The sequence below is a fragment of the Notolabrus celidotus genome, chromosome 2 (genome assembly GCF_009762535.1).
Source record: "Notolabrus celidotus isolate fNotCel1 chromosome 2, fNotCel1.pri, whole genome shotgun sequence".
Taxonomy (NCBI): Eukaryota; Metazoa; Chordata; class Actinopteri; order Labriformes; family Labridae; genus Notolabrus; species Notolabrus celidotus.
Genome location: NC_048273.1, coordinates 28,508,383 through 28,520,485, shown reverse-complemented (window position 1 = coordinate 28,520,485; position 12,103 = coordinate 28,508,383). Strand labels below are relative to the sequence as shown.

At 39.6% G+C, this 12,103-nt stretch overlaps 1 protein-coding gene across 2 annotated transcripts in view; it reads left to right on the top strand.

Annotated features, from left to right (window-relative positions):
- ap1m3 (adaptor related protein complex 1 subunit mu 3) overlaps positions 1–12,103 on the top strand; it is a 45,881-nt gene that overhangs the window by 31,481 nt on the left and 2,297 nt on the right. For both annotated transcript variants that reach the window (XR_004630173.1, XM_034677716.1), the window contains exons 7-11: positions 1,086–1,228; positions 3,176–3,247; positions 3,545–3,703; positions 7,831–7,956; positions 9,145–9,220. Coding sequence is in view for 1 of the 2 variants with exons in the window: in XM_034677716.1 (XP_034533607.1) it covers positions 1,086–1,228; positions 3,176–3,247; positions 3,545–3,703; positions 7,831–7,956; positions 9,145–9,220 (576 nt within the window). In the remaining variant the exon portion in view is untranslated. The remainder of the gene's footprint in view (positions 1–1,085; positions 1,229–3,175; positions 3,248–3,544; positions 3,704–7,830; positions 7,957–9,144; positions 9,221–12,103) is intronic.

Here is a 12,103-nt window from a genome sequence, read left to right as displayed (position 1 = left end):
TACAGCAATAACACTACAAAGACAGAAATGGTGCCATATCTGTCATCTGGGGCTGTCACAGGCTTGGAATTCAGTCAGAATGAAAATAAATGACAGCTCAACTGCCTACGTTTACTCTACCTACACACTCGTCCAGAGAACAAAGCAGTGTACCTCCAATGCTCTGGTCTTCTCCTTCAATGCTGCCTTTAGGATTGATCCTTCACTGGCAGTCAGGTTCATGGATCTGAGTGCAGTAACTATGGCTTTTCAAATCTGTTTAACTCTGGCTGATTTCTCCAAAGAGCCTAACCGTGATTAAACTATTAATTAATCCTCATCAAGCAACTTTCAAAGTTTTCACTTTTAGCTTCTTAGATGTCAGAAGTCTATACCCATGTACCCACCAGCATCTTTCATTTACCTTCTCTAAACTAATGAGTGATATCTGTGTCTAGTAGGTTTTAAACACCTCCACTAAAGGAGAAGTTTGTGTACTGAAGGAACTAAATAGTCAAAAACGGTGTCAGATCCACCTCTACCACGAAGACCTCCATGTAGGCGTACTTCATAAAAACAAGACCACAACAAAAGACCTTGAGTGGGTGGATTCATTTCACAAACAAAAAAAAGAAGCTTTTGACCACAAACCAAATTATGTTGTATTTATTTATTTATTTCTCTCAGAAGGGTGATTAATAAAATGCAGCTTAATTTCATTAACAGATGTGTGTGTGTTTGTGGTTGTGTGATTTTTTTTCCTCTGAAAGTACAAGATTTATTTACTTCAATGTGTGTGTATGTATGTGTGTGTCTGTGTCAGGTGTGGATGAATTGGAGGTAGCTGAATGGATGTCAGTGGGAGAGAAGATGATGGCACAGGGAGTGTGTGTGTGTGTGTGTTTTCAGTGTGTGTGTGTGTGTGTTTCGAGAGTATATTTGTCAGCCATCATTACTTTGACCTTGATTTTCTCCAAGGCTGCGTGGAAAGCTCTCAATCTTTGTTGTGTATTTCTTTGTGTGTGTGTGTGTGTGTGTGTGTGTGTGTGTGTGTGTGTGTGTGTGTGTGTGTGTGTGTGTGTGTGTGTGTGTGTGTGTGTGTGTAGGAGAGAAGAGTAAGACAGTGGAGTTGGAGGATGTGAAGTTCCATCAGTGTGTCCGTCTGTCACGCTTTGAGAACGACCGCACCATCTCTTTCATCCCCCCTGACGGCGAGAGTGAGCTCATGTCCTACCGCCTCAACACCACGGTGAGTGGGACACACACACGCACGCACGCACACACACACATACACACACACACACCCACACACACACACTCCAAACTCCTACTTGCAGGTAGCACCAGCCACATACCTACTATTTGTCTCACAGCAGGAAACAAACTGATACTTCATCATGTTCCAGGGTGTTTATACTTCAGCTCATCTTCTCAGTAAGTAAAATAAAGCACATAAATAAAATAGCAAATAAATAGTAATAATTAACGAGTCATATGTCCACATTACTTATATATGTAACTTAAACTTTATTATTCCTGTAAGAAAAAATATTCTTTGTGTGAGTAATTGTTTACATTCATCATAATTTATCATAGTTGTATTTATCAAGGTCATCACAGATTGCACAAATTCACATATCTGCTCCTAAGGACGTTTAATGCTGCATCCACAGGATCAATACGACATCAGCTTTGTTGATGTAAAAGGAGGGAACTGAGAAAACTTCTACTCATCATGAAGTATTGACTAGTTTGAACCCACTGCTTTTCAAACTTAATTTTTCCACCTAACAATACATCTAATCATATAAAGGATTCAGTAGTAATATTTTGCCTGGTCATTAGTTTATCTGTAAAGACTTTTATTCTAACAAATACTATAAGAAGGATAAAGGTGGCTTTTGCCAGCCAATCATAGAGCCCTGAAGTCATTCACTGGCAAAGGGGACCAGTTTCACATAAACACACTAGTTAAGTTCTTGACTTTCTCAAGAGGAACCTTATTCTGAAAAATCTTGCTAACTAAACCACGCAACTTTATTGATTCAAGCAGTAAATAAATGTTTCTTTACTGTATGAGAGTACATCAGACTTAAAAAAAAAAATCTCAGTGACAGAAAAGTAACAGAGCTGAGCTGCAGATGTTTCTTGTGTTGCAGGAGTCAGTTCTTAATCTAACTCATCAGTAGATCTAGAAGAGTTTCTTTGAATAATGAAAATGACTGAAAATGTCCTCACAACACTCTGACTCTGCATCACTTCCCATTCTTAATTCTGCTCCTCATCATCTGTAGCAAACCAAAAAGTTATGAGCTTTGCAGAGCACTGCTCGGTAGTTAAATCAGAGTTACCCAAGGCGTTGGGTGGCGTACATTTCTAGCTTTAACTTCATTTTCTGTTGTCAGCCTAACTAAGCTTAGGCTTGTACAATATTATAAAAAACACAAACAAAGTTAAGTCTTTAAAATCTTTTTAATATATCTATCCGGCTTACTTTGGACCCCATCAGCTAATATTCGTACTGTCAGCCTCATCAGATGTTGTGAACAAGTTACTAACATTCAACCACTGTCATTCAGCTTCATGTGGAATACTAAACTTTTGGCATTTTCATTATGAATAAGTAGTGTATTTTACACAGCTTCAATAAGACTCTATTTTTATCAGTTATCAGTGTAAATAATTCATGTGTAAAATTAGTAAGAAGTTACCTGATCTTGCTGAGCTCAATTCATGCATGACGGCTGTATTATAACATGATTATAAACATTTATCATGGCTTAGAATGTGTTAATAACCTAATCAATAACCTATACATAACAGTTCTATAAACCCTATGTCTTGTTATCTGAGTGATAACATTTCACACAACAGCTCAACATGCAAGTAAAAGTAGTGTCCAGCTGTCTGCCTTCACATATGTCACCTCTCATCATTACAAGCTGGTTTACATGCTGCCCAATGAACTGATCCGACACGCTGTGCTTGAGATGTGCGTGAACCGCAGGCCCTCTTCATGCTTATCGTCTCTCATGTACAAACACAACCTCTCTCACTCTCTGCTGTGTCGCTCCAGTGATGTGTGTCATAGCGTTGCAGCTAAGCTCTGTGCTCTCGCCCCTCTGACCTTGTTCACCCTCTCTCTCCCTCTCTCTCTCTCTCCCTAACGCTCTCTCTCTCTCTCCCCCTCTGACAGGTAAAGCCACTCATATGGATCGAGAGCGTGATTGAGAAGTTCTCTCACAGTCGTGTGGAGATCAAGGTGAAGGTAATGATGACATAAACACACACACATACACACACACACATATATATATAGGGTACAGTGTCCTTATCTGCTCATGTAGTCCTCTCACTGGAACTTATTTGATATGTATGCCACACACCTCTCAGGTGGATTAATGATTACCATCTGTTCATGACGGGCGTACAGTCTGAAAATAACATGCTGCAGTGTGGATAATCATTAAGTCCACCACGATTTCAATCAGGATATTATTTTTCTTGTTGTATCTTAAAGGCCTCTGACGACTTATAGACTCTGTCCTTTGTTTCCCCCTCACAGGCTCGGAGTCAGTTCAAGAGCCGCTCCACCGCTAACAACGTGTCCATTCTGGTGCCAGTGCCCAGTGACGCTGACTCTCCTAAGTTCAAGACGAGCACAGGCAGCACTAAGTGGGTGCCTGAGAAGAGCGTGGTGCAGTGGAACATCAAGTCTTTCCCTGTAAGTGTGGTGAAACATCTCTGTCACATCACTTTATAACCTTGAGTACACACACACAGACATGTACCCTCTTTCTACCACGGTCTGGCTTTAAAAGCAGAGATATCTGTGTGATCTGTGCACTTCAAGGCACTTGTACCATACTTCAGGTATTATTATTCTCTACATTATGTTATATTTTAAAGGTTCAGTCAGTGGTATTTAGCAGCATTTAGCAGAACACACTTAGTGGAAAAGGAATATTATATTAATATGTGTGTTTAAATTAGTGCATAATGACCTGAACATCATAATCATTTTGTTGACTTTTGAACTCTCCTCTATAGCTACATAAGGAGTGGGTCCCCCATGCGGAAGCGTTATAAACTGCAATTCATTGAGCATCCGCTTGAGGCTGGCTGCCCAAACAGCGGAAAACACAGACACCAATTCAAAAAAGACGATCTTTGCAGCATTAATAAACATGCTTACAGCCTGGTACAAAAAACGGCTTCATTCTACCTAGCTAATTTCTCTATCGGCACACACTGTACAGGGGAGGAATTTTTTTTTCTAAAGCAACGGTTCAGAAGATATTAAGATTACGAGTTTTTGCCCAAATAAGGACATTACTGACTTGACTTACAGGCGGGAACACATAGCTGTTGTCTAGGAGGCTCAAACTCCTCCTCTTTACGTCACACTTTGACTGGTTTAGTTCCACATTTCCAATATGGCTGCCGCCGCCAATTGGCTTCAAAACAGCGCTCAGGAACAGATGGGTGACGTCCCGGATAATACGTCCATTATTTATACAGTCTATGGTTACATGCAGAACAGAGCCCACTAACGAGAGGGATGAGCGAGGGAGCATCTAAGTCTTGAATCTGACCGCTTGATAATGCTCAATATTCCCATTTCTACACACTGCATCTTTAATACAGTTCAGGGACAAATATCTCACTTTCCACTAAAGGTAAATTTAATACAATAATTAATTTATGTGATTTTGTTGGAGTTCAGTTTTGAAAGGACTTCATTGACCTGAGGGGGACACAAGCCCCCAGCCATGTACAAAGAGTGCAAATTAGCTGCATGTCGCACCAATTACAGTATTAAAGTGCATATATGTATCTTTGCAATATTGATGATATTATATATCACTGCAAGCAGATCATTCTCTCTTTCTCTAAGTTTGTTTTATAATCTTTAATAATGTTGTCCCTTACTCTTTGAATAGAACATTTAAATGGAGAACTTTCAGAGTAAATCTTTGCTAAGGTGTTTGTGCTCTTATTTTTCAGTGAAGATCTTAGAACTTCTTCAACTAATGATATCTCAGACACACTGAGGCTTTAAAGGGATAGTCTGTCATTTTTAAAGAGGGGTTCTGAGAAACGCTTATCAATAGTCAGTTTCTTTTAATAGATATACAACATTCTCAGTAATGATAAGTGCTTCATATGACCCTACTTAAAATAAATGAATAAATAGATAGATAAAGAAAGAAAGAAAGAACCATCCCTTTTAATCATTGTGGTGTCAAAAAATTAGACAGTGTTTTGAATCATTTGAAGTACCAGCCTCCCTTCACACAACAAAACAATCCCAGCTTACCTCTCCAGTTCCTGCTGTTCCATTCTGTGCTGTCAACAAGCTATAAACTCTTCTAAGGAAAACTTTAACACTCTTCAAGAATTAATTCAGCAGGGGATGCTTTTATCTCTCATCTGTAATTATTAACCCTTCTGCCTGTCAGGAAGTGTTAAGAGTTGACCTCACCGGTTACGTATTTATTATCTAGCTTATGCGTGACTCTGCATTACATCCCTCTCCATCACTGTCAACCTTTGGACACCAGAAAACTGCAGATTCTCACTGGACACCAAACCCCACTCTTAATGTTTGATGGAGTTTCGAGGGAAACAAAGATGACGCTCGGCTTGTTGTGATAGAAAGCAGATAAACACGCTCATCACCAGGCAGGGAGTGTACGGCTCTGTGTATGATTTTTAACAACACTGATTCACAAACATTACCCTCCTGCTCGTAAAGGTTTAAGAAAGTAGGCCATTTGCCTTCAGCTGTTTTAAATGCACAATTGTGCTCGCTTTGAACCGATTCTCATTTACAGGGAATGAGAATATTATGCTAACATTTTTCATTAGCTGCAGGCAAGGATAGCAGTGCTGAGGTTCTTCATATCAGCTGTAAAATGACAAGAAAGAACAATATGCCTCTTTATTTATACTCAGTTATTTGATTATATTACCTAATTAAATGTTCTGAAAACAAATGACCTTATCTTACATTACCTGACCTTATCAGTTTGAACAGTTCAGATGACTTCCAAGGAAACATCTCTGTTTGTGTGTTTTTATCTGAGCTCTTCTCACTGGGTTGCAGTGGGCAGGGCTGACTGGAAAAAAGTTATATTACATCATAAAACCTTTCAGTACAGTAAAATGCTAATGTCATAATGTGATAGCAAGTGGAGGTTCTTTTTACTGTCAGGTTACTGTCAATAAAACTAATAACACCAGAGCCTCACAGTCATAATAAACACATAGACTCTGTTTTTATATATGTATCTGTCTTTAAAGAAATTGTTGAATGAAGGTAGTTTAACATTTTGCAGCTTCTTCCTGTTTATCACAAAGAAACACGTGTCTCTAGATAACTTAACACTACATTAACTGTTTAATTGAACTACTTAAGAGAACATTTGGAACAAGAAGGAGGATGAATTTCATAAGTACAGTTTTGTAATGACTCATTTTGACCCCAAAGAGTTGTTTCATGTGATTTTGAAGGTAAAGGTAAGAGCCTGAAAAATGTATCTAAATCACTTTAACATTATAAGTTGACTAGCCCAAAGATATGTTCTTTAGTCACAAACCAAACTGTACTTGGACAAGACAATTAACTCCAAAATGCTCCTGGTGGCACAGCCAGGCGGTATGTGATTGTACATTTTAAATGGACCTGGACTTATATAGACGCTTTTCTAGTCTTTCTGACCACTCAAAGCGTCCATTCACACAACATTCACTCATTGATGGAAGAGGATAAGGGACCATCACTATTAGCTAATCTCACACATTCACACACAGTGGGAGGAATTTTGGGGTTCAATGTCTTGCCCAAGGACAATTCAGCATTTGATTGTAGGAGTTGGGATTGGACCACCAACCTTATGATTGATAGACAACCAACTGCACTCAATGAGACACAGCCACTCCATTAACTGTGTATGAACAGATGGTCCCCTATAGCACCTTCTGTGTGGATGTAGTGTAATTGGGGTAAATGTAACAGTTAAAAGCACCTTGAGTGGTCGGATAGACAAGAAAAGCATAATAAAGGTAGAAGTCCATTTACCATCATTGACATTACATTACGAATTTGAAATCCAAACATGCACTGATATATAACAGTTTCATTGTTACTGAAACATTATTGTATTTTGACTCAATGGTTCAGTTGCTCTGTTTAATTCAGTGTATGCATTTTGATCCTTTGTTTAAGGCCCTAAAAGTCCTGGTTTATCAGATGAAGTCTAATTGTGCCAACATGTAAACATTGTTAATACCAAGCCGTAAGCTTATTGCCTTTATTATTACATTGTAATATATAATTAATAACTCTTTTTCATCAAACTGTGACCGAACTTAAACCATTTGTTTGTTGGTTGTGATGTCAGGTTTGACCCATGTTGCTTAATAAGCCTTGAATTTGTTATAATGAAATAGTGATTTGGAAACAAACTCTCAGTTGTAAAGTCAACCTGCAGACTCAGTCCTCAGGTGCCGTGTTACACAGGTGCTCTATGAAGAATAATTAACCTTTTTACCGTTTGTTGCAAAGACCTTGTTGCCAGGAGCTAAATCCCATTAATTGATATCTGATTGACTTTGATACGCCACAGGAGTTGTCTCGCGTTGCCGTGAAAATAAAGCTTGTTTGGGTTTTCGGACAAACATCCTCGTGTTAATTGGAGTCAGACACTGGGGGACAGAACTCTTCAAACTGATTGAACTTTTAGAAGTGTGTGAGGACTTTCTGAACAACGTCACTGAATGAAATGTTTCACCTGCTGCAGTAACAGCTTAGTCGCCTTCTCTCTTTGTTGTCTCTTATGTGTGCAGGGAGGGAAGGAGTACATGATGCGGGCGCACTTCGGGCTGCCCAGTGTGGAGAGTGAAGAGCTGGAGGCAAAGAGACCAATCACTGTGAACTTTGAGATCCCATATTTCACTGTGTCTGGAATTCAGGTGGGTTCTTTTATTAACACCTGTCTTCAGTCTTAAATCTTTGTTGTTTAAAGCTCCCTAGAGGAGTTTTAGTGGTTATGAGCCCGACTGGAATTTATACTTCTCCCTCTGTATGACCTGTAAAAGCTGAAGAAGGGCACCAGGGAGAAGATCGTTTCTATATGTTATATTTATGTCTGTTACCGCTGCCACCAGGTAGATGTTAGAGGGGGAGAATAACAGCAGCTGCCCAAAGGCCTTTCAAACATTTGTCAACACTTACAATTCTTTGTGAGTTGCACATTTATAGCTGAAACACACTACTTGCACATGTACAGAACAAGTACAAAGCACAGAGATTAATCGTAACACTTTGTCCATAGGAGCCAAAACTGAGACAACTCAAAAGATCCTCACATGAACCTTTACTGTAGTTTCACCAAGCAGCAACCTCCAGTGTTAAAATAATGAAGCCAATCCAGAGGTGCAAATCTGCAGTTTCTCGAGTGTCTGCAGAAACCAAGGAACCCCCTTTGGGTCCCAAATTTGACAGCAGAAATAAAAGTTCAAAAAAAAATTTGTTCTCATCAGCTCATTTCTGTCTTCATAGAAACTGAGCGTGAGGTGAAATTCTATACAATACATCTGTTTGCTCTTATTGAGGGAAAGAGTTGTGCGTAAAATTGCACCACTAAGGGCATGGCTGAGTTGACGGACATTGAGCTATTTGTCAGGAGGCTTAAAGGCCTGCCTCAGCTCCACCTCTTTACCTGGGTCTAGATTAGAAAGTCAGGTGGAGGTAGTATTTTCAATATGGTGCGTGACATCGCTCAGACTATAAGTATGCTTTATATGGTCAATGAGTTTCACACAGCGGTGCAGCGTTTCGTAAAGTGCAGCTTATATATCACCCAGGATTCATTTTTAATGGTTAAATTAGCTCATAGAAGCTGGATAATTTTCTTAAGTCATTAAGGAACAATTAATCTTAACTTTGTCGAAAAGATTCAACATCAGTTCAAGATGAGTTCGGACGTACATGAATAAAGATGTTAAATAGACAGAGATGATTTCTGTCTCCTATTAGTGTGCTGCAGGTTAGACTCCAGAATACACAAACTATAAAAAGTAGAACGTGATGTGTGTCTGTGTGTGAATGAGTGAAATCAGTATATTTACCCTGTGTGTATGTATGTGTGTGTTCCCTAGGTGCGCTATCTTAAGATCATAGAGAAGAGCGGTTACCAGGCGTTACCATGGGTGCGTTACATCACACAAAGTGGAGGTGAGAAAACTCAAACACACACTCACACACACACTTTCTGTCCTGATACCTGTCCCCTCTATCTCCCATATCCTGCTTATTCTACGGTTTTGGATCCCGTTGCTTTTTGTATGTAAGGTAACATGTTGTAGGGAGTTATGGTGCAAGCAGTCTCAAGCATGCTGTGATTCTTTTACCTATAAAATCCTATGTATACCTGATTTAAAGTTCCTCTTGAGATAACCCTCAAAAAACACCTGATGAGCCTCATCAGGACCATGTGAGTCTGATTTACCTGACAGAGGCGTAGATTCAAGATAATGGCATATTTACACACATTCACAGAAAGTTTAGGTCCAATTATAACATAAAAGGTGCGACTTGTTACTAATAAACATCCACATTGAGGTGGATTTATAAATGGCAGGTTTTTCTGCTTTGCTCTTTTCTGTCACAAGTCCAAACCCATCATCAAACCGGAGGTTACGGTGAGGTTAAATATGATGTTTTCTGTGGGAGAGCAGCGTGAGGATCAGTCTCTCTGAAACACTATTTAGCCTGTGCCCTAGGAGTGAACCCAGCTGTATAACATCCATCATATCCATTACCTGGCTCTATCACCACGAGTTACATCCTCAGGGGATTCGAATGACACCCCAAAGGATGCCAAAGATGGAAACTTTGCGAGCCTGCTCACCTTTGTGTCTTATTTTCTTCAAATTTAAAAACAGGAATACTGTAAACCCAAGGGACTGCAGTCGAGGTGTTTAGGAAAAGCTGGGAGAAATCTGTTTTTTTAAGTCACTGTGCTGAGAAGGAAGCTGCAGCACATCCGTCAAAGCTAAAGGTGACTGCGAAGGAAACAAGCACAAGAAATGTTTCTGTGTTTTTAGCTTTGGAATTTCACTTATCACCACACTTACCTGAAACTGAACAAAGATATAAGGTTTAGTCCAAAAAAAGTTACACCTGTACCATAAACACATGATTGAAGTTCAGACAGATCACACATCATTGCATCCGATAGTGACAGTGTATTGATGAGACTAAGGTAAACCCCTGTATGATGCCGACTAGATTCAATGGGGGAAAAATGGAAATAATATGGAGATGGAAGTCCGGTATCTCCACTGGACGGCTGCCAAAATCCTTAAGATTCGTAACCGCAACGCGCCCGAGGAATGAACCTGACTTTGTAACATCCATCATATCCATTACCTGGACGTGTCAGGTACGAGTGGAGGGCTGCGGAGGTTGAGTGATGCCTAAAAGTGTCAGGCGGCTCCCAGGGTGGCACTCAGGGAATGCCAAGGTTACTTTTGCCTTACTGTCATACCAGAGAGGGAGCAGAGAGACTGAGAGAACGAGAGAGAGAGACAAATGACAGTATATGAAGATGAAGTCGGGGGGACTGGAGAGAACGGTATCACCTTTCTTTTATTGTTACAATCAGCAACATGGAGAGGGAGAGGAGGCGCTGATGCTCAGATTTCACTCAGACACACTTGCACAGATTAAACAACACTCTGATACTGTAGACCCGATGTGCTGACTTATTAATGAGTGATGAACAGGCATTGAAAAGCTGCACTGTACAGCACAAATATCAGACTGTGAGTGGTCAGGGAATCAAGCTTACAGTCTGCATGTCAGATCTGAGATGATGTTCTTCATTTAATCAAGAGATCAAATTAGAACTGTTTTAAATAGTCAGTTCGTTCAAAGAGAAGTCAACATATCATTCAAATGAGATTGATGACACTCTTGAATTACACTTGACTTGAAATGCTCCAAGGTCAGTGGGTACAGGGACTGTTAAAAACCTTTGTAGTCTGAATAAATTAGTAAAGGATAATGTATAGGTAGGTTGTTATGGGAAAAAGAATCCCGACAGAGTCAGACAAGACCCCTGAGCTCTGCAGTTCACACACCTTTAAATATAAACAAGGCAAATGTCACAACTTTGAACCCTGCTGCTATCATCACCACAGCTCATGGTTTAAGCTCCAAGGGATTTTGACCAATCAGAATCAAGCATCTTACACAAACGGAAGATCAGTAGGACAGCCAGGTTAGAGTAAAAAATAAGATTTTTGTTTTATATATATTATGCAAAAAATGGAGGTTCATTGTAAACTGGTTTCTGATTGTGCAGAAGTGCACAAACCTGCAGTACCTCTAGTGGCCTCTTGAGGCTACCTTCTAAAAGCCAAGGGAACCCAATTAAGCCCAATTTAAAAATGCTCCATCACTGAGAAGTAAAAAAAAAAAAAGGTTTACAGCCTGGTACAAAAAAGCTTTTGGTCCAGATATCTTGTTTCTTTATTATTAAAAACTGTACAGAGTATGATTTTTTTTATAACACATCCATTTGATTTAACTCAGGTGAATAGTCGTACATAAGCTTACATAATTGGGGCCGTGACTGCGCTGACTAAGGTGAACACTTTGAAGCTGTCGAGCAGGAGGCTTTTAAGGCCTGCCTAGGCTCCACCCCTTTACTTGTGACTAGATTGACTCAATGTTAAGTTGACCACCATCAAAAAGCCTCTAAAAAACCCCACATCCATGTTTTATATGTCTATGATCTCATATAGATCATCAAGATGTTGTCTTGGTTTCGATATGTAATATGCTGTAGTTAGTCATCTTTTCTTTCTTTGTTCCTCCAATAATTATTTACCTGCACTGCCAGCTGCTTCACGACATGTTGAGGAGCATGACTGTTTCTTTAGAGTCACCTATCCTCTCTGTTTCATTATCAGCTCAAGAGTTCTATGATTCTACCTAACAATGTTTTCACAGACTGTCAGTTGTGACACTGTAAATTCAAAATCATCCAACATTAGGCTTTTTGGTTGTTGTTTATTATTAAGGTTTTGTATGCCTTAATGTAGAGGGTAT